Genomic DNA, 21,579 nt, shown 5'->3' with positions numbered 1-21,579 from the left:
GACAAAATAAACAATGGGTGACGGTACGTAAAATAGTTGAATTATTTTGCTTATTGTACCTTAATATCCTAATAGGTTCCCATGATACAGTATCAGCATTAGAATAGGGTAAATAGCTTACAGAGTAAGGTGTAATACGTAAAGTAAATGGCTTAAGGTAGGAGGAAGTGCTACGATGCCTTCTATGCCAAAGAGAATATTGGAAGGGTAAAAGATCAAAGGGAGTGAAACAGTATGGGAAAAATTACTGACAAAAAGTATGAGGAGTGCATGTGCATGGAAGAGAGAGAGAGAGGGGAGGGAAATAAGATTATATCAGATGGTAGTGTGAAACATCTCATTTTGTAGTTTTCAAGGTTTCAGTGTCGTGATACAGATGCACCTTTTATCATCTCATGGACTTCACTTTTAGTGATCCCCCTAAGTATATAGTGTTTTCCATCCTGCTCACCCCCTGGAAGCAAACATTGGCTGATTTTTTAAAAATTAACTAACCTAACCTAAATACCGCATTGCAGAGGAAATCATCAGACGGAGGTTGATGATTGATGGAGATGGCACAGGAGATGCCCGGGTGATGATGATGTTCATGAAGCAGTTCATTAAGTGGTGCTCCACAGATGATACTCCTCAAGAAAGGTACAGTAAATGGGATGGTTATTCCTCATCTTAATTACCCGATATGGTGAGTTGCAGTGGCAGCTCAGTTAGTGGTAGCAGCATCTACCCTACAAAATTTGTACTTCCTATAATCCATTTCATTGTTTATACAGTAATGTCAGTTTCATTACATTCCCTGACTGCATCATTGGTAAGTAATTTCACAGGGTGGTGTAAATGTCTGTGTTCCTGACACAGAATGAGCCATCCCTGCATTACATCAGTGGTACTTAAGATTGGATGGCACAATTATAGGCTGCCCTGTACATTAATGTACGGAGCTTTGGGATGTCTTTCATTTTATTGTGTGCATTTCCTGACAGTATTATTCAGCTTAGGATGGACTTTCTGAGTACCTTCAGTATAAAGGGGCTTTCCCAAGTTGAATAAAATCAGATGGGAGTAACAGGACTTTAATACAAATGAAGGATGAGGGGATGACCAAGGATGGGGTGGAGAAGTATATGAGGAAGAGAGATGTGAGTTAGAGGGAGGGAAGCCTGATGGTAGAGGACAGGGTGACATGGAGGCATTTGTCTGTGGCTTCTTCCAATAGTAAGGCATCTGGCTGTAGATAGATAGATTGATATCACCAAGATTCAGGGGGTTAATACTGACCGCTGTGCTGTTTACAACTAACTCTGTGTATATGCATCATCTCAGTTTTGTTCTTGCTATTACCAGACAGTTTTGCACAACTTAGGATAGAACTCTTGGACTGAAAGGGTAATTGGAGGCTGTATCTAACTCATCCAGTTGGTAAAGCCTATCCATTGTTGAATTCAGTCATCAGGAGATAGCAGGAAGAAGATGAAAAAGACATCCCTGGGTGTTGATTAATTAATCACGGAGGTTTAGCACACTGGAATATTACAGAAACCTTCGATGTGAGTCTTTGGTATTATGTATTTGTAGCCAGTGTTACTTGAAATTTTATTGTACATTGCTATGATGTGTACTGTATTATACTGCACTCTTTAAGTATTGGTAGCTATGCAAAGTATTGATAATTTTTTGCCCTTCCACATTACAGTCAAAATCAGTATGATCGTCTCCAGACTCAGCTTGCTGCCATAGAACATTCTTCTCTCAAGTGGAAATCTATTGTGGATATGAACAATGAAGAAATCAAGAATTATGAAATTCTGAGGTAATATTGACACACTGTAGTGTCTGAGCTTCTGACAGTCTTCCAGAAGTAGTTATTTTTTTCTGATAACCTTATACTCTATAATTATATACAGCTCTGTACATTTTTATTTCATAGGTTTAGTTCCATTGTGTTTTGCCAAGCTCTGATATATGTTAGTATAGCAACATAATATTAAAAATCTGTAGTGATATACCAGCATTGGTGTATAGTTTGTGCTCTTGTTATTTAAACTGTAAGTCATGGAAGCCTCAATGTGTCATAAACTATACAACTACTATATTGTCATTTTCCCATAAAGAGATGAGACAAGCAACAACGTAGATAAGGCATGTGTGGCTATCGAGGCAGCCAAGCAGGAGCTGGAGGAGGCACGGCAGGTGCGACGCAACCGTCTTGAGTATGATGCCCTGGCCAGACTTATCAAGGAGCATCCACCTCGCTCAGACACTGCAAATAAGCTAGCCCACCTCACACACCAGCTACATTCACTGAAGGTACAGGCAGTCATCATAATGGGTAGCCCTTTATAATGCCTTATTGTGTCTTCTCACACAGCAGCTACACTGTCTCACCCCCCCCCCCCCTTTTTTTTATATAATGTCTATAAATTAAAGAAAATACCTCTCATAGCATCTGTGCTCCTTCAGTGTTACCTGAATCACATTATTTGCTATCCTTGTTGGGATAGGTGGCCCTTTTTATTTCATTATTTATTTGTCGCCTCACACAGTAGGTACAGTACACTGCATCAAGGTAACCTGAATCACAGCATAGGGAGTCAGTTGCTGTAGTTTATTTCATTCATTCATTCTGAAATGAAGTACAGTATTACAGCATATCATTTAATTTTGCTATTGAAAAAATAAAAATATCCATGTAGGCTACTAATAATGAAAGGTAGACACCCTTTTTGTAACATGATACCTGGTGGTTGACAAATGAACTCTTTGGCAGGTAATGTGAAGCTTATCTATAAATAAAATACCCCCCCTCCTCCCCCAAAGAAAAGTATGCTAAAGTTGTTAGTTAGGTTTGTGAGGTAGTCAGGTTTCTGTGGGCTGGAGTGATGAATGAAAAAAATGGGTGTTTGATCCATTTCACTGCATATGTTGTTGATTAGTTCGTCCTCTGACAAGTTTTTTTTTTCCTTCCTTGCTGGATTGTATCTCACCTCAACCGTAGTTGCCTGTGTAATCCTCATAATCATGATGAGGAGCTCATTTATGCCCCTTACATAATAATGAACATCTTCAATTGTTTACTGTTAGGCCTATATATCTTCCAGCTATCAGTTGTTGTTTGTGGTCCCAGAGAGATCAGTTGGTTGAAAAACAGCCTACAGTGGAAACATCTTAACATGTTGAGGACTTCACTGATACTGATTATCCATATATTCACCCTATTGTACATATTTGTATCACTCTTGTATGGAAGGCAGCTCGTTTCATTGGCCGTACTGTTGCTTATTTCTCTCTTTCTTGTGTTTTCCTTTTCTGTGCTTTCTGACCCTGCCTTTCCCCATCCTTAAGTGGGAAAAGGTGATGATAATGGCAGTGATGAATACGTTTATGTCCTTTACACAGTAATGAACATTGATAATATCTTCACCTTATCATAAATCTTATTACTGTACCATCATGTGTTGTTCTTTTCAGTCCAAGAGAGATCAGTTGGATGAAAAGCTCAGCCTGCGACGCAAACAGCTTCATGTGTTGGTGACGTCACTACACCAACTGAGGCAGACGCTACAGCACGATGCCTCGCTCCCTCGTGCCGACCAGCCTGTTATTTTGGATGAGCTTATTGACCTCACCGCATCTGTACCCACCATTGACCTCACTAACTCTGCCATGGACACAACATAATGCCTTCACTGCCATGTTTTTTATTTTTTATTTTTTTTTATTTATTTTTATTTTTTTAAGATAATTCCTGCTACCTTTAGTTGATGGTATTTTTAGGTTGTTATATTTTCATTGTACTACATTATTATGATGTTATTGTATTTTATATGATAACCCATTCAGTGAAGAGGCATCTTTTTCATTTAATTCTTGCAGTCTTCTGATGATTTTCTTCAGGTCAGGATGGATTTTTCAAACAGGGAGGTTGAGGAGAACGGAGAATGAGATTGACTGTGAGAATGTATGTGAATGAAGAGGAGGGTAATAATGAGGATGAAATGGAAGGATTGGGTGGAGAGGTATTTGAGGGGAAGGGGTATGAGTTGGAGCTCTAGAGGACATCTTAATGGCAGAGGACAGGGTGACATGGAGTAAGTTCATGTGAGGCCAATCCTTTTGGAGTGAAAGTACTTGTCTTGAGGTAAATTATAATTGTCTGGTAGCAGTAAGATTAAAGGATAATGGATATCACTTGGGTTAAATGGATTGATTTTGTCAGTGCAGTACTGGTATGAGATATTCTTTTGCTTAAGTTAAGTGATATGATGGATATACAGTAAATCTCTTTCACCCTGCATTGGCATGATGGGTATACAGTAAATCTCTTTCACTCTGCATTTTTTCGCCAGGGATGACGACCTGCACATAAGGAAATTAGCCCCTTTGTTTTGATAACTTTTTTTATCGTTATTATTGCTGTTTACAGATAATTTTGTCCAACCTAGGACCACCCTGTAGTAGTGAAGAGTTAATGAAGGCAGTTTGTAACCCCTGCACTTCAAAATGTCAATCCTGAGCTGAATCATATCACAGTTACATGAAAGTAATAAGGGACTGGAGGGGTTAAGGTTTGTGTGTTATATGAGGAGTTAGATTTACAAACTTATGATCAAACCCCAGTCATAAATCTGACTTTTGCAGGAAAGGCAAGGAGAGGAGAGTACAAAGTCTTCTCATTACTCTTGTACTTCCTGGAAAATAAACTCAGACTTACAACACAGAGCTGAGCAAAAGCTTTTTGTGAATCCTGGCCATGGAATACAAGGTGGCTGTAAGGTTTGGAAATAGAAAAGTAGGCTTCAAAAATGTCATGTATGCCAGTATGTACAATAAGTGTTGTATTTTGATGTAGACACTGACACAGTTATCTTCTGTGCAGGATGAAATCAATGTGTTTAGTTGCTTCATTTTGTAATATTTAATGTTTTGTATTATATACAGTGCATGAAGTACATGGAAATTACCTAATGTTTTTAATAATTGGTTATTAGAGTCCAGTAGAGGATTTTGTTCCTGTGGGAGAGGAGACACTTGATGATGAGTGTAGTTGTTTTGGATCCATACTCGTCTGGATGTGAACCTGGTGGACTCCTGGCTCAAATTGCCCTTTTGCAGTCCACCATCCTTCTTTCAGAGGATAGGGAGGGAGGTGAGGGATGATGTCATTACAGGAAGACATCCCTCTCCAGCACTGTGGTGGAGTGAAGATAGTGAAGTGCTGTAACTTCACATTCATTCACAGATTCATTCAAGCAGTTCAGCTACTGTACTTCATCAGTTTCACTTTTGTATTGACTGAGAAATGTAGCACAGGGCTCCTGTGCTTCTGATGCATAAATAAAAGAGTGAATAATTATTGGATGGTTATTTGTTTTGCATGATTGACTACAAGACAGTTGGCTTCATCAGGGACTTCATTAGCTCCTTGTCTATGCTGATTCCCTTTTTATGTATATTTGTCATCTCTTCAGCTTTGGAGAGACCTGTTGTAGTGAAAGGATTACTGGAAATAAGTTCAGACTTGCTTTCAAAGGGCCCTCCATTATTGTCTAATGGTGGCAAGAAACTAAAAAAAAAAAAAAAAAAAAGTACTGGAATTGGAAACTGATCTGCCAAAAGACCATGACACTTGCTATTGAACCCAGCAAGTATTCTTAGACTATTAATTCCAGTTCTAACAATTTCTCTCTCTCTCTCTCTCTCTCTCTCTCTCTCTCTCTCTCTCTCATCTTGGGTGGTGATAACCCACATCCTATAATACGTTCCTGTGCATATGCAGGAACCGAATTCTGGCAGTCGTCCATATTTCTCCGGATATGTTCTTTTTCTTGATATATCCGTCCAAGGGGAATGCCTGAATAATTAAAATCATCCGTGATTTTGCCCAGTGACAAAATGAACATCAGAGAGAGAGAATTTATATGTTCAGTTTTCGTCCTGTATGAATTTATTCCTTTCTTAATATGTATATATATCCAGTATCAAAGACAAATAAAGAATATCAGACAGTAATGTTCCATACATTATGACTGTACTATACTCCATTTCGGGAATAAAGTGCAGTCCTATTAGTTTATTTTGTGGAGGAAGAAATTAATTATAGTTCAATTAATTACCTTTCCTACATCTAATATTAATTTATAAATATAATGGTTACAAATTTTCTGATACGTTGCCTTAGGTATGAGTTTAATGATTTGTAGGTGTTATACTTTCTCGACTGAATCACATCCAGCAGCGGTAGTGGAGGTAACAGCTGGGAGAGATAGTCCACTACTTACTCTACCTGTTGATGGCAAATACCCATGGCCTAGACCTCAGACTCGAACAGAAAGCCCAAAGGGTCACGCAACAAAGCACCATGACTTAAGGGATACCCGTCTCTCTGGAGTTTGTGAATGTTAGTGTAAGAAAAAGCGAGACATCTGTGCGGGTGGCGTAGTGAGTGAGGCTGTGACGCTGAAGTGAACCTTGGTAGAGGCTGCTGTACCCCGGGGTCCTTGTATGCCACACTTTCTCTGGTACTTATCACCCTGTTTTAGGTTAAGGCAGCACGGGAGTAATATGCTTAGCGCCAATACTTCTTGTTTGAACGCAAGGATATTATATCGTCCACCATGGATTTTGTATTTGGGTATCACGGCAATATAGTTGAACCTCTTATTTCAGACATGTTAGCATTCAGTATATTGCATTTTCAAGACCAAAATACCACGATAGTGTTGATTCACGTGGTTAATTCAGTGATACAGAAGGTGTTTTTATTGTTAGCATGTACCACTAGATGACTAAGGGTTGTAGAAGGCTAGAAGCTATGTTAACGTTTCCGTAGGTATAGTAAATAGTGTAATGGATTTTGAGTTTTATGCCATTATTAATATTCTGGAGATTTTTGAGTGGTGATTTAAATGCAATGGATGGCAAATATTTTATTTGGAACTGTTCCAAGTCGGTAGAGATGTGGAGAATAAGGCTATAACTGTAGGATTTGTAGTTGCAAACCCAGACTCATATGTGTGCAAACCCATTGGACTGTAGACTTAAGTTGTCCCCCTCCAGCAGTCCACCATTCTTTTGGAGGGACAGGGAGTGAGTTGATGGATGTGTGTATGACAGGGCAGCTCCACTGCCCAGTTAATATCGGTATCACTGCATGAAATCATCCCCCTCCCAGCACCAGAATATAGATATAATGCCACCTAGTTATTTTTGTGTTTTAATTATTGTTCATAATCAGCAATGATGACTTCAGTATATCAGTTGAAGAAGTCCTTGTCGTTTTGTTTTATGTCGGTGATACAGTACTATAGTTCTTTTACGCAGTCTTCCCTCAGGTTATAATCCTATTGCAGTCTACAGTACATCATGTAACCAGTGGCAGAATGAAACAATGCTGTGGCTCTACCCTCTTTCCTGAACACCTTGGTGATTAGCACCATGCTCTAGTGTTAATCTTTGTTACAACTCATCATTGAAGATTGCAAAGTTAGAATAAACATAATTACAACCCCAGGCTCATCTAGATGTGAATCTGGTGGACTGCAGGTTGAAGTTGCTCATCTGCTGAAACCCACCCTTCCCCCCTCCCCCCCCACTTTCTTTTTTATGCAAGGAAGAAGGAACCAAAGGCCAGAAGCCCGTAAGATTGTTGTCTCCAAGAAAAAACAAAAACAAGATAACAGAGAGCCAAATTCAAGATCTGTTCATTTTGAGAGAGAGAGATAGGCTAGGGAAGTATTACTGATGAGGATATATGATTTAATAACTTCTGATAATGCATTTCAGGAAGGTTTTAAGTATTTGATATATTACAGTATTTAGGTTATATTTGATAAAGGAAAAATACAGTACAGGTACCTTAGGGCATTATATGAAAAGAAGGTGCCTTAGATTTTCAGTTCATATGGTGGTTTATAGTATCTCTTTTTTATTGCAGTTGACCATGGCAGACAAGCTTGGGCTGGATGGGCAGGTGAAAGAACTGAGACTGGGAGAAACATTCAACAAGAACTACAAGGATGGAGCCTTTCACACAATCCGGTGTAAGTAACATAATGCTTAGTCATTGTTGGTGTGGCCTCAGGCTTATCTAAATGTAAAACCAGTGGACTGCAGGGTGAAGTTGTCTTTTTGCTGCAGTTCACCATCTTCCTCTTGGTGATATGAAGGGAATTTAAAGACATTTGTATAACTGGTAGTGGAGCCACCTGCTTATATCAATGGCACCACATGAAGGCATCCTTCTCCAGCACTGTACCTTACAGTAAGCTCTCATTATGCCTGTATGCAGTAATCTCTTGATTATCTGGAGGGTGATTACCAGGACACTGTGATCTGGCTGTTCGAAACCATTGTTCTTACATTTTTTCTCAATATCCGGACAAAATGCACACGTCTAGGTGGAAATTATGGCTGCGAGAACATTTTTGCATCCGGCCGGGTGGGAATAGCCTGGTGGCACCGCCCTGTCTGGCTAGGTAGTTCACTCAGTGTCTTTTAGAGACCCCTTCAGTCATTCCCAGTTCCCACCTGGCAACAGTATGGTATAGTAAACAGTGCCTCTGAAAGTTGTTATGGCAGTGCACATGGTAGTTTTTGAGGTTGTTCCCTACTTTCATCAGGCCATACTATTCCTTACATGCCTCTTCCTAGGATGTTTGATAATAGCCCCACCACCAGGGAAAAGGAAGAGGGTAATGCTGACTCTTTAGAAGTGGGAAATCCTGGGTAAGATTGATGTGGGATGGTCAAATCCTGAGTGTTGACATTGTATTCTAGCTTTGTGGACTGTACTATGATTTTATTCTATTTTATCTTGATTTTATTCCATTTTACCATTATGTTTTATGTGTCCACTGCATTTTTCTTGCATAGTCATTTTTTTTTCATGTTTTCATGTCACTGCAGGGTGTGGCCCTGTAGTGGTGATTGCTTGTCTATGGTTGATGGGTCTGCTTGACAATGGTAATTGTTTGGCTGTGATTTATAGGTCTGCTTGACCAAATAAGTAGTGTTAACAGGAACAAGCATTGTACGATGTACTGTAGTGGCCTTTTACACTGGCTTTCAAAGTTAGGTTATGTACGAATAGGGGCCAGGGGAGAAATCCATTATCCAGATGGATCCATTACCCGGACATGTCTTTAGCTCTGTTACATCGGATAATTGAGGGATTACTGTATTGGTAATGTGTTCCAAAATGTCATAGTTTCATCTTTGATATTGGTTGTTTTTCAGATAACTTCAAACCAGAAAGTGTCAACATGATAAAGGTCAGCATAGTGGAGGTGGAGGATTGTTTTACCACTTTTCTGACGTTGTTGGTTCCCATTTTGCAGATGACTTCAAACCAGCAAGTGTTGACAAGCAGAAGATGGGTACAGTTGAGATAGAAGGTAATCACCAGGTGTCGGTCACAGTACCACGTGTGGAGGGTTCCGGCACCAGCCAGACGGTGTTCAAGGGCAACCACAAGCCTGTTGCCAAGGAGTGCATCCTCATCATTGACCACTGCACGGGGGAGATTGTGTTGGAGCGCATCTCTCAAGCCATCAGTGTCAAAACTACCAGGTAGTATCCCCTTAGTCATAAATCAAAATGTTTCACTTCAAGCAGCACTTCAGCAATGCACATCCTAGACATAATGACAATACAATAAAACCTCTACAACTCGGCATAAAACATGTCCAAGCCTTGCCGAGTTAGCCTATTAGCCGAGTTGTAGGGATGAACATTAAGTTCCCCCCCAGCACACACACACCAAAAAGAAAAAAATGGAAAATAATTACAAGTTTTTACAACAGACACTTAAAGCTGCCTTACCATGATTCCATGCAGTTGTAGGGTGTATTCCAAGCGTGGAGGAGGACTTTTGGTAGTGTTTGGAGGTGTTAGGAGGGCTTAAGATCACTTTTGGGCACACCTTTAATGTACTGTACTTGACACTGTACACTATATAATGCACAATTAACACTATAAAGGCCATTACTGTAATGTACTTATCACATGTACTACACGGCGCTGGGGAACTAAACACTAAACACTTAAACATTACTGTACAACTCGGCATCTTACTGAGTTGGGGAAATTTTTGCCGACTCTCTTCCTCTCATGTGTGCATTTTGGGAATTTTTGAATTTTGATTTTTTTAATGAATATTTTGGAGCCTTCCCGAGTTGTAAAGGTTTTCAACTTGAAGGATGACGAATTGTAGAGATTTTACTGTATTGATTTTATATTTATTTCTTGTAGTTGATACTGTATTCTTCATCGTAGGGAAGACATCTTGTTGTGAAGGGTAAATTAAGGTTATACTGTATCTGATCACTCCAATCCAAGAATCCTGACTGTTTCTGAATGAAGCTTTCTTGAGATAGCAAGAACAAAATAAAAAATGCATCATTGGATTGAAGAGATTAAGTGAGACTGTCTTAAATTAAAATGTCTCCCACTCCACAGGCCTGAAGGAAGCAGCCGGATACCCAACCAGCAGCGTCCCACCACTCCTCTTGATCCTCCTCTACGCAAAAATTCTCCACCACAAAAGTGCTCCCCCTCGCACCCCCTGTCTCGAGGCCCAGCCAACTCCCTCTCCAGACCCTCGCCCTCACATGGCAAGCTGTCACCTTCATCCAAAACCTCGCCCCATGCTAGATCTCCCATTCCAAGCAAAAGTCCCAACAGTGGCCATTGCTCGGCACCCAACTCCATGCCTATGTTGAGCATGGATGATGGATTTGCTGTGGATAAGGTTAGCTGTAGTGTGTTTGTTCTAATGTGACAAAGATCAAGAAAACCTTTCAGCTTAGTTGATGGTCAAGTGTAGCTAGGTGGAGAATTGTTTAGACTACTAAGCAGGGAGACTCATTGTTACCTTGTAACTTAGGCTCATCAGATTTCTTGCAACCACTATTTAGTATTCAGGTTGTGTGTGGCCCAGTTCTATCAATGAAAACAAACTGATTTTATTTCATTATTTCATATCAACCATGAATTAGACAGATTATTTATGCCAACACTTTCATAGATGTGGGCATAATACTTCCAGTGTTTGCATTATATTATGGTATTGTACTGTCACGGACAGTACTTTACCAAATATTCCACCTTATGCTCTTCCCAACTCTGTGCTGACTGATATTCCTAATCTGAGAGAGGATAATGATTATTATCTTTGGTATGATGGATTAGGGAGGAAATTGATGGACTTGACCTGAGTAGTGAGGCAGATAAGTGGGATATTAAAAAACCCAGATCCCTGAGTGTGCATTGTTACATAAATTTCTCACAGTAGCTAAGTCACATTTTTAATGGTCTTTGATATCAGGTCCACAGCAGTTTATTAAACTATTTGCTTCTTGTCAAGCTAATAAGCCAATTTTCCCCAATTTACAGTACCATTTACTTGGGAAAATCTGTGATATTTTTTAAATTTCACTAACAATCAAGAACATATTGTATTCCATTATGTCTACGATATTTCACACTTTAAGCATATTGATCATTTTTCTGCATGATATATCTAATAGTCATCTGTGGTCAGAAAAATATGCTAGGCCTTATCTGCTGTGGAATATTAGCCAGCGGAGGAAAGTGAGAGGTAGAAATGTAAGTGAAGTTCTGATCAGTTGTCATGGAAAATTCCAATACTGTAGGATGATGAATACTGTATTATTATTTGTGATGTTAATGATGATAGACTGTATAATAAGAAAGTTATTTTTCAGTCACAGGAAATGTCTGACTCCTCAAGTGACTCTGACAGCAACAGCAGTTCATCTTCTGGCAGTGATTCTGACTCAGACTCAGAACCTGAACAAGAAGCACCAACAGCAAAGAAAGCAAATGGTCATAGTAAGATTCCTTTACTTTATGTAGTTTATGATACAGTGGGAGTTTATCCAACCCTAATCTTAATGCTAGCACTTCTTCCTCACTGGTTACAGTTAGTTTGCCTATGCTTATCATGTTTATTCTCAATCCAACCGGTAGATTTGTTTGGTGCTATTTGATGTCCTACCAAAACTGAATACTGTATGTAATTTACTTAGGCTACATGAAGTTGGGGGGAAAAAAAAATGGAGACATCATGCTGGGTGGACTTCTTTCAGTATGATTATGTCCTTCTGTTGTTTTTCCTTGCTTTCGCCACATGGTTTTTAATAAACTTAAGGAAATCGTTTGTAGTGAAAGGTAAACTGAAGGCTTTAATTAGCCTTTTGAGTGTGGAAAATTCGCTCCCAAGCTGGGTAATGTTATATGATGGTGTATGTAGCCCTTTTCAGTGGGCATGTTGTTAATTAGTTCTCCTGCTGTTGTGTCTTCTCATTCCTTGCCTTCTGGATCATGCTTCACCCTGTCCATAGGTGGGAAAAAATAGGATGGGATGATGATGGTGATGAAAGAAAGAGAATATGATTGGCAGTAATATTAAATGTAAAAGCTATTATAGTAGCCAAGGAATTAAATGTATACCATAATCTTCTTACAGGAGGACCTGGTGGGAACATGCCTAATGGAGCCGACCTCATAGAAGACCTGGAACTGTCCTCAGTGTCAGAGGACAGTGATTGAGCTACTAACTCAGGTTGTCTCCCATGTATTTAGGATTAGTGTTTATGGAGCATCATGGTCATAAAGTCACTATTGATTATAATAAAGTAAGAAGCTTCCCATGTATTCTTTTTATCCTGAACTATGTTTGAAGAAGTACCCTTAGATGGTTTAGCTGTGTGGAGAGAATGGAGAATGAGATACTGACTAGGAGAATGTAGTTGATTGAGGCTTAAGGGGAGAGGGAGAGGGGAAACAGGGTGAGGTGGAGGGATGGGATGGAGAGGTAGCTATATGAGTGAGGGTGGTGAGAGTTGAAGGGTGAATTGCCTGATGGTGAAGGACAGTGACACAGTTGGGTTTTATTTGTGGCCAGCCCCTGGAATCAAGGCCCCTAGCATTAGATAGGTAAAAAGACTGCTTTCACATCACTAGAAAACAGAAAAGATGAATTGTGCTGTAAGTCCTTTGTGTCACCTTTTTTTTTCCCCCCCACAGTAAATTTCAGATGTTTCATTACAGTCCATAAAGCTGATAAGCCAGTAGCCCAAGTTTTAAAAAAAATCTGTTGTGTGGGAAGTACCATGATATTTTGAAATACATCCGTAACATAATGGGAAGTGGAGCAAGAGGGGCATCTTCATGTGATGGCACTTCCTGGTTGTACAAATGCCCCTGAATTCCCTCTGCATCCCCTGACAGGAGGCTTGTGGACTATAAGAGAAGGATAATTTCTGCCTGCACTCCACTTGGCTGATGTCCGAATGAGCATGGGTCCACAGCAACACCAATACTGAGGACTGCTGTAGTGCTTATCTGCACTATCTGAAGGTGAAAGCTCAAAAGTATGAAAACTATCAAGCAGTATGATGAGTGTAATGGGCCACACTATCCAAGTCCTGGCTTTGTACATATATCTGTTCATAAAGCTAGTAAATTTAATCCTGTAGCAGGTGGTTGGTTACTATTCACCCTTGGAGGTACTACCATGAGAATGAAGTGTGGGTGATTCTTCATTGCTGGTGAAGAGTCTGTTCATGCAACAAACTATCTTTGTAATTCTGTCACCATGAGATACCTCTAATGACCTGAAAGAAATTAGCAGTGACAAGAGGAAAAAAATAAACTATCCTTTGGACTTATTGTACTAAAGGGGTTTAGGTTTCATTTTTTCCTGATGTACAGAACTGCACATACTGCTTAGAACAGGGGAGTGGAAGCTGTCATAGTAAACAGGAAGGATATAGATTGTATCTTGCCCTGGGAATCTATCAAATCCAACTTATGAACAGTTACTGAAGTGTGAGTACAGCACAAGGTACCTCAAGAGAGAGAAAAGGCAACATGGGTCATTGATCTGTAGGCTACTTAAACGTGACTTCATTACAGTAAGTATCTCAGCCTATTACCCAAAAATATTGGATAACTAAAATGACTCAGAAATCCTTTTTTCCAATTTGTCTCCGGTTTGATGGGAAGCCATTAACAGTATATCAGTCTAAATTTGGTCTTTTTGACTGATTACATGTATAAAGTTTTCTGCTGGGACTAGGCTCACCTTCTTTGAACCCGTTTTCCACATGAAATGCACAAATCATAATAATCATTTGCTGATAGGATATGGTGTTTCTTTACAGTGAACATTTTGCTAAGAAGTCTTTTGGATTATATATCTGTATCTGTCTCTGCGAATCTGTCTGTCTACCTTTCTCTATGATAGCATCATATGCTGCTAAAGAATGTAGCAACCTATTAATCAACTAACTTCCCCGTCGTATATTACAATGTGTTCGATATTGTATTTGACTGTGGCTTCGTCTGGGATGTATTCACTGTTCCTTCATCAGCTTATGTTACTCTGCCCATAAACTATCATTCAATAAAAAGTAATTAAGAAAATTTAAAATAAAAGGGATAGGATAGATTTTAAGATGAAAGTGAAAAAAGATGTGAGGTTAAAAGTTGACAGTGTTTCGAATTCATTAAAGGTCCAGATGTAAACAAACAACAAGCAGCTGGGGTCTAACCAGGACTGGAGTTTAGGTTACTAGAGGTACTTTCGATTTTCGTGTTTGCTTTTTTAGGGAAGTAACACAATAGTTTTGCATTTTAAAGTATGCTGTATGACATTCTTTGCCTTACTATGTAAAAAACAAATGTCTAAAGCTATGTACGGTAACTTACTGGATTTCAGGGAGATTGGGTTTTTATGCATTATATGTATAACCAGGTTTGACAGAGCAAGAAGGGTCATAATTTAGTTATTCTGGATTTCCGAAACCTTCATCAGCACCACATTTTTAAGCACAGGTTACAGCACAGTTGTTGTGGCCCCAGGTTCATCAGAAGTATGAAATTGGTGGACTTCAGAGTGAAGTTCTTCTTATGCAGTCCATGTCATCCTTTCAGGGTACAGGAGAGGAGCTGAGGGACGCTTGTATAACCGAACAGTGGAGCTGTAGGTGTCCTTTCCAGTGTTAGACTGAATATTAAACTACGAAAAACCTTTGTCCAGATTATGTATTTATGATATTATTCAGCTTAGGAAAGACATCCACTATTGAACAGGTTAATGGGGGCTGTGGCTAACCCCTGCAGTGTGAAGTCTTACTTGAGCTGAATATAATCATCAGGCAGTCGCCAGAATACAAGAATGTGATGTCTTTAGGCCAAAGAGGTTAAATTTGTATCTAATATTGGAAGACCTGGATTATTATTATTATTATCATTATTATCATTAACATTGTTATTTTTATTATTATTTATGATGATAGGTGGCAGTGACCACCATCCACTCACCTGATGTACTGCCAACTTCTTCTCTCACGTACCGGTATATCATTCTTTTTCTGTATCTGCCCTCCTCTCTTCATGTTTCTACCATCATTCCTGTCACTCTTTATTCTTCTTCTTTCATTTTCAGGTGGCTTTACAATTATTGACAAGCCTAATGGTTTCCTGTTAGCCAAGAAACTACAGTATATACAGTTCTGGGTGGTAACCATATAACCAAAACATACATGTTCCCTATGTGTTAACAAGTGGGTTGGCAGAGGGTTAGTGCCCCTCCCCATAAAATAACTAACTCAAACAAATGACCACCCCTTATGGGATTATGGCGTCTGAGTATAGGTAGTTAGATAACCAGTATTATTTTTTTCATCATTACTGTTATTTATTACTATTGTTACCACTTATTCTTTGTACTACAGAGATGTCAGCTCCATCCCTGAAAGTACAGACATTGCGAAGCCTCATCAGGGAGCTACGCAGAAGTGTTGGCCAGCATGAAAAAATACATCATTCTCCCACGTTTTCCTACCTGATGTCACAGTACAGGCGGAACTCAGTGACTGACATGCAGCATTGCCACGAGCAGGAAGCAATGGCGTACCTTGCTCAGACATGTTCTACTTATTTAGAATCCATCAGAAGGTCAGTATTGGTACTTAACTTTTACCTTTACAAAACAGTCATTCCTCATTTGACCTCTTCAGTTTGATGATGCATTTCCTGTCTGTCTATCTGGTGCCAGACACCTTAATCCTGTAAAGGCTAGCCACGGACAGATTGCCTCCAGATTGCCCCATTGTCTGCCCTCCTGCCAACTCACTCCCCTGTCTTTCATATATCTCTCCACCCCATCCCTCCATCTGATCTGTGGTCTTCCCCTCGTCTCCTCTTCCACCTCGCTCACATACACTTCTTGTCAGTCCTTATTTCTCCATCTGTTATATTATATTTAGTCAGTCACCAAACAGTTTTATTCTTCCCAAGAAGTACGTCATGTATATTTGAGGTTAATGAAAGCTAAATTTAACCCCTTGTGTTACAAATAGAAAATCTCAGCACAGTAAAATTTCTGGAGATGAAATGACAAATCAGCCAATAAAACCGATTTTTTGTTTCATACAGTTTACTGTAGCCGTCCCTTGGAAGAAGATGTGATGTTTTAGTAGATCTTTATTCTGATGGAGCAATACTGAATTTCGTGATGGATGGAGAGATAGATTAATTCCATCAGTTCAATCAGGTCTTTTCATATAGGGGAAATTTTTTGTGGAGAAGGAGTTAATAATGTGTACATCAATCCTCCACCCTCTCCAGTTTAGGAAGTCTCTCCTAAGCATCATACGTTTGCCCAGAGCTAGCAAGAATGAACTAAACAGGTCATTCAGGTTCAAGGGTTAATATCACATTTCTTGTTACAGATATCAGGAGCTCCACGATGAATACCGCGGCCGTGGTGAGAGATCTGTGAAGGAGACTGCCAGTATAGTTGGATTTAAGCTTCCAAATGAGCACTGATGTATAGCATAACGTTTTACATATATCTTCTATCGTATATTTACCGATAGTTTCTACATGTATTATGTGTAAATACTAATAACAATAATTGATTAGTGAGAATATGGAATTTTTTACTATTCCTTTACATTTGTACTTGACACACTAACCTCCACACTACATTTTTTTTTTTCTATTCCCTTCATTCTTTCATCTTCCTTCTGCCTATGGGTGACTCTACACTGAGTGACAATCCAAATGGTTTCTTGTACGCCAGGAAACCATTTACTATACTGGGTGGTAACCATATAACCAAATTTTGGTGCCTGGTGGTTTAGTGGGTAATTACAGTGCTCCAATGGGATTGAACAGGTGAAGGTTTATATCCAAGGGGTGGTTGGGGTTTATTGCTCAAGTAATGCCTTAGAGGGATGAGTGAGGCTGGTCACTCTCATCTTAAATGTCAGGACCAACTTACCTAGCCCTGGGCTCCTACATTCCTTATGGGCTGACGTACTGTAGAATTGGATGATGAATGAATGAATGATACATTTTTTTCTTGCATTTTATTTTACTGAGGAGAGACTTTGGAACTAGAGGGATGAGATATAGCCTTCATTAACCTCATTATTAATGGAATCTTCATTTTCTTGGGTTAGGTGCATTTTCTGGTGTTAATTTATTGTTGCAACACAGGAGTTATGATGGGGAGATGGCAGTTATTAGACTTAGTTAGAGCGAGATGTAAAGGAATAAGGGAAGGTGGGAAGGAAGAAGGGTGGGAAGGAGGCAGAGAGTAAGGAAGGAAGAAGGGTGGGAAGGAGGCAGAGAGTAAGGAAGGAAGAAGGGTGGGAAGGAGGCAGAGAGTAAGGAAGGAAGAAGGGTGGGAAGGAGGCAGAGAGTAAGGAAGGAAGAAGGGTGGGAAGGAGGCAGAGAGTAAGGAAGGAAGAAAAGAAAAGAAGGAAGGAGGCAGAGATGAGAAGGAGGGAGGGAGAGTTAAGAAGGAAGGAGGAAGAGATAAGAAGAAAGGAGGAGGTAAGGAAGAAGGAGGAAGAGGAAAGGAAGTAATGGGAGAGCCATAAGGAATGGAAAAGGAAGAGATAAAGAATAAGGAAGGAAGGAAGGAGGGAGAGAGAAGAGAGCTCGGGAAGCAATGAAGAAAGACCGGTAAGGAAATAGGAAGAGAATAGTTGTGTGTGTGTGTGTGTGTGTAATTCACAGGATCGGTCAGGATCACTTGATGGTAGTGATCGTCAGCTTTTACCCTCCCGGAAGGGAGCTGAGAGCTCATATAGTCCGATCTAAGGGCAAAGCTGTGACCTTCACACACGCACACACCCCGTCCCCTTGCTCAAGGGGGACAGTAACCACCCACTTCGTCAGTGAAACTTTTCGCAACCTGAGCGAGGCGCGAACTCCCGTCCACCAGTTGGCAAGCGAGAACGTTACCACTGCACCAGCGAACGGTGTGTGTGTGTGTGTGTGTGTGTGTGTGTGTGTGTGTGTGAAAATAAAAAAAAGTGTAAGCGTCAAAGACTAATGCAAGGAGATTACTAATAATATAAAGTACAAAAAAAAGAAAGGACAGTTTTGATTCCACATTTTCCCTCCTGCTAATAAAACACACACACACGCACACACACAGAGTTCCCCGACTGAAGTGAACGTTCACAGACCATGGACTTCCCCTGTGACATCATGCTTTATCAACTTGTTTATTACTGTGTGTTTGAGGTCACTGAGATGGAGGGGGAAACCGAGGATGAGGTGGAAGGATGGGGTGGGGAGTTATATGACTGAGAGTGGTGAGTTGGAGGAAGGGCAGTCTGACGGTGCTGGACAGGGTGGCAATAGGTGTTTTGCTTGTAGCCACTATTTCCTGGATTAAGACGTCTGGCCACAAATACTTGTACATATGTATGTATATACATGTATACTTCGTTGATGAGGTGGAACACCAACGGATTTTACTGAACAGATAGAAATCCTTGCAGTCAAAGGTATTGTGAGGATGGAGGTGGGGTTTCCTAGATAGGGAAGAGAGGAGAGGGGTGTTCTGGGGAGGGGGAGAGAGGAGAATAGTGTTCTGGGAAAGGGGAGAGAGGGAGAGGTGTCCTGGGGAGGGGGAGATAGTAGAGGTGTGTACGGGGGAGGAGGAATGAGGGAGGGTGTTCTGGGGAGGAGGAATGAGGGAGGGGTGTTCTGAGGGAGGGGAGAGAGGGGTGGGATGAGGAAGTCAGAAGTTATGCCCCTTGTACAAACAGACAAGCAGCATGTGCGTCTCCGTGGTAATCCCGTTGTTGCCTCTTAATCTGGGTCAGATTCTGTACCATCTATACGTCAGTCAACGATGCATTCACGTGTGCAGTGCACCTCCTAGTTCCTACACATGCATTCGCATACATAAAATAATGTACACCTCACAGAGACACCCGTAAACATTTATTTGTAATTCTATAGACAGGATACAGTCTAAGTTATGGAGGAAGAGTGGTACTCAAATAACAGATACATTATGTTTGGATGTAACAAACCGTAACCAGTAAAATGTCTTTTATGCACTGCAGTGAGTTCCACGACCCCCGTAAATGTAGCTACGTGAATCCTGTGGTGGGGCAATGTGAAGGTGACACTGCCTGCCCTCCAAGCACACACACACACACACACACACACACACACACACACGCACACACGCACGCACGCACACACTGGTAATGGTGGTGGTGGTGTTGCTGTTGGTGTTGCTAGGCCGTATAATCCCAACTCTGAATAGCTTAAAATATTTAGTATCGTCTTTTCATCACCGATCTATGCACCTTTATTTTATTCTTTACGTTACTGGTGCAAACTAGGTCGACCTAGAAATTAGTAAATTTGTAGATAAATAAATAAATAAATAAATGAGTTACATATGGGAATCCTAACTCTCAGCCCTTGGGGAGTTCCCAGTGTCAAGTTTATATGATGTCTGTTGAGATTTTAAAGAGAGTAATTTATACAATAAATCGCTGAAGCAGAGTCGATAAGAAACCTGTCTTACCCAAGAGGCGTACGGCTGCTGAGTATGTGTGTGTGTGTGGGGGGGGGGAGCTGTCAGACAAGGTGCTGACTGAGTACAAATATAGCGCTGACTGGGTTACAACAGATGCCATACAGTCACTTTTCTTGCATTCAGCAGTCCTTCTATCATCCAGTCCTTTGTCCCAACAAGACAGTAGGGGCCCGGGGGTAGGCTCCTCAGTCTTGACATTGAGGCGAGGGTGTCCAGCCTCACTCTTCCCTGCGTGGTATTACGTGGGTAATAAATTTCACCACTCCTTGGATATAAAACTTTACGAGCCCTATCCAGTTGGAGCATCTTTACCCAATAAACCACCAGGCGTCACTTGGTTATGGTTACCAAAAAACGTTGTAAATGGTATACACACACACACACACACACACACACACACACACACACACACACACACACACACACACACAGTCATCTTAAGGTTGTGCTTCATTGGGTAAGTGGATGGTGAGCGATCCCACTTACCTCACATATCAACGTCTGTATAACCAATGAGATGAAAAGATGCTGGCAATGAAGGTCTGGAAAAAAATCTATAAACAAATAAATCTCTGATACCAGGCAACGTTTAGTGGGGTGAGAGGAGGCAGGGACAATTGGACGCATTGTTCGTTAATAAGTGACGATTGACTGACAAGCCGCATCAACACGATGTGCAGTTGACCACATATGAACCTATAGGACAGTATCCGTGTGAGGCGGAGCTCTGTCTACACCTTTTTGATATTCGTGCATCATAGTCACTTGGCCATTTCGTCTAATATTTGACAACCCTGATAATTCATGTTACTGTCCCCATTAATCATGTGAATACGTCAAACCTGTCAAGTGCACCAGCTGCCAGACCTCAACTTTACATGGATGCTGTCCCAGGTTCATATGTGGCCAACTGTACGTGTGGTTTGCTTCTGCCAAATTTAATCACTTCAGTCTGATAAAGTTTTTTCATTCTTGCTACCATCGTATGATCATAGCTTTGACGATACTCTCCTAACTGTGGGGGTTAGATATGGGCATCATTAACCCGTTCATGTAGATAAATCTTTCCTGAGTTGTTAAAAATCGACTGGAGGAAGCAAGAATAAAATGTAAAAGTTCTCCATCGTATTGAAGAGGTTTATTTACTATGAAGGCACTTGCTATAGCCCGTTTGTTCTACACTAATGAATATCCCAGACCCCTTGCAAGTCAGTTGATGGCCCAATGTATTTAGACTGGAGGGCTGATTTGACCAATAACCGAAGTCATTCTATCTCTTCCCCATAGCTCATCGAATTTCATGCAACTGCGAATTCAAGCTGTTGGATAGACCAGTTCCGTCAGATGAAAACAAAAAAAAGCTATGGATAATTCTTGTTATTCCACACAGTTGTAATCAGCTCAGGAGGCACCTTTCGAAAGGGAAAGGGTTAGCTGAAACCTTCATTAATCTCTTCTTACCACCACCCCTACCACTCTTCTAACCTGAAATGAACTTGTCTAGCGACACACACACACACACACACACACACACACACCATACGATTTAATTCCCTGTCGCAACATTTTTTTTTTTTCCTCCTCGATGAACCGAACATGAGAAGGTTGTGCATTCTCCTTTACTTGTCTTTCCTGCAAAAGCTACAATAGCTGACAAAACCAGTGACGTATTTTTTTTTAGTTTACTCTTG

At 40.5% G+C, this 21,579-nt stretch overlaps 3 protein-coding genes across 5 annotated transcripts; all 3 read left to right on the top strand.

Moving 5' to 3' along the window:
• Window positions 1-5,335, top strand: thoc7 (THO complex subunit 7). The gene is made up of 5 exons (XM_080277450.1): window positions 1-23; window positions 519-639; window positions 1,694-1,810; window positions 2,112-2,307; window positions 3,469-5,335. The coding sequence occupies exons 1-5, from the start codon at window positions 14-16 to the stop codon at window positions 3,676-3,678; spliced, it is 654 nt and encodes a 217-aa protein (XP_080133576.1). The 5' UTR covers window positions 1-13; the 3' UTR covers window positions 3,679-5,335.
• A 906-nt stretch (window positions 5,336-6,241) lies between these two features.
• Window positions 6,242-12,662, top strand: LOC145406305 (ELL-associated factor 2-like). Of its 2 annotated transcripts, none has more exons than XM_080277466.1 (6): window positions 6,242-6,518; window positions 7,934-8,039; window positions 9,336-9,567; window positions 10,456-10,747; window positions 11,724-11,844; window positions 12,488-12,662. In XM_080277466.1, the coding sequence occupies exons 2-6, from the start codon at window positions 7,940-7,942 to the stop codon at window positions 12,568-12,570; spliced, it is 828 nt and encodes a 275-aa protein (XP_080133592.1). In that variant the 5' UTR covers window positions 6,242-6,518; window positions 7,934-7,939; the 3' UTR covers window positions 12,571-12,662. The 2 variants fall into 2 exon arrangements, with proteins under 2 accessions (XP_080133592.1, XP_080133591.1); XM_080277465.1 differs by having other exon boundaries at window positions 11,724-11,850.
• A 1,881-nt stretch (window positions 12,663-14,543) lies between these two features.
• On the top strand, window positions 14,544-16,953 carry LOC145406365 (protein FMC1 homolog). 2 transcript variants are annotated; one of them, XM_080277525.1, is made up of 4 exons: window positions 14,548-14,602; window positions 14,959-15,007; window positions 15,762-15,984; window positions 16,761-16,953. In XM_080277525.1, the coding sequence occupies exons 3-4, from the start codon at window positions 15,764-15,766 to the stop codon at window positions 16,855-16,857; spliced, it is 318 nt and encodes a 105-aa protein (XP_080133651.1). In that variant the 5' UTR covers window positions 14,548-14,602; window positions 14,959-15,007; window positions 15,762-15,763; the 3' UTR covers window positions 16,858-16,953. The 2 variants fall into 2 exon arrangements, with proteins under 2 accessions (XP_080133650.1, XP_080133651.1); XM_080277524.1 differs by lacking the exon at window positions 14,959-15,007 and having other exon boundaries at window positions 14,544-14,602.
• The last annotated feature ends 4,626 nt before the right edge of the window (window positions 16,954-21,579 follow it).

The sequence above is a fragment of the Coenobita brevimanus genome, chromosome 70 (genome assembly GCF_032717465.1).
Source record: "Coenobita brevimanus isolate Jiangsu-jjx chromosome 70, ASM3271746v2, whole genome shotgun sequence".
Classification (NCBI taxonomy): domain Eukaryota; kingdom Metazoa; phylum Arthropoda; class Malacostraca; order Decapoda; family Coenobitidae; genus Coenobita; species Coenobita brevimanus.
The sequence above is the reverse complement of the archived record's forward strand: the minus strand, read 5'-3'. Positions and strand labels throughout refer to the sequence as shown.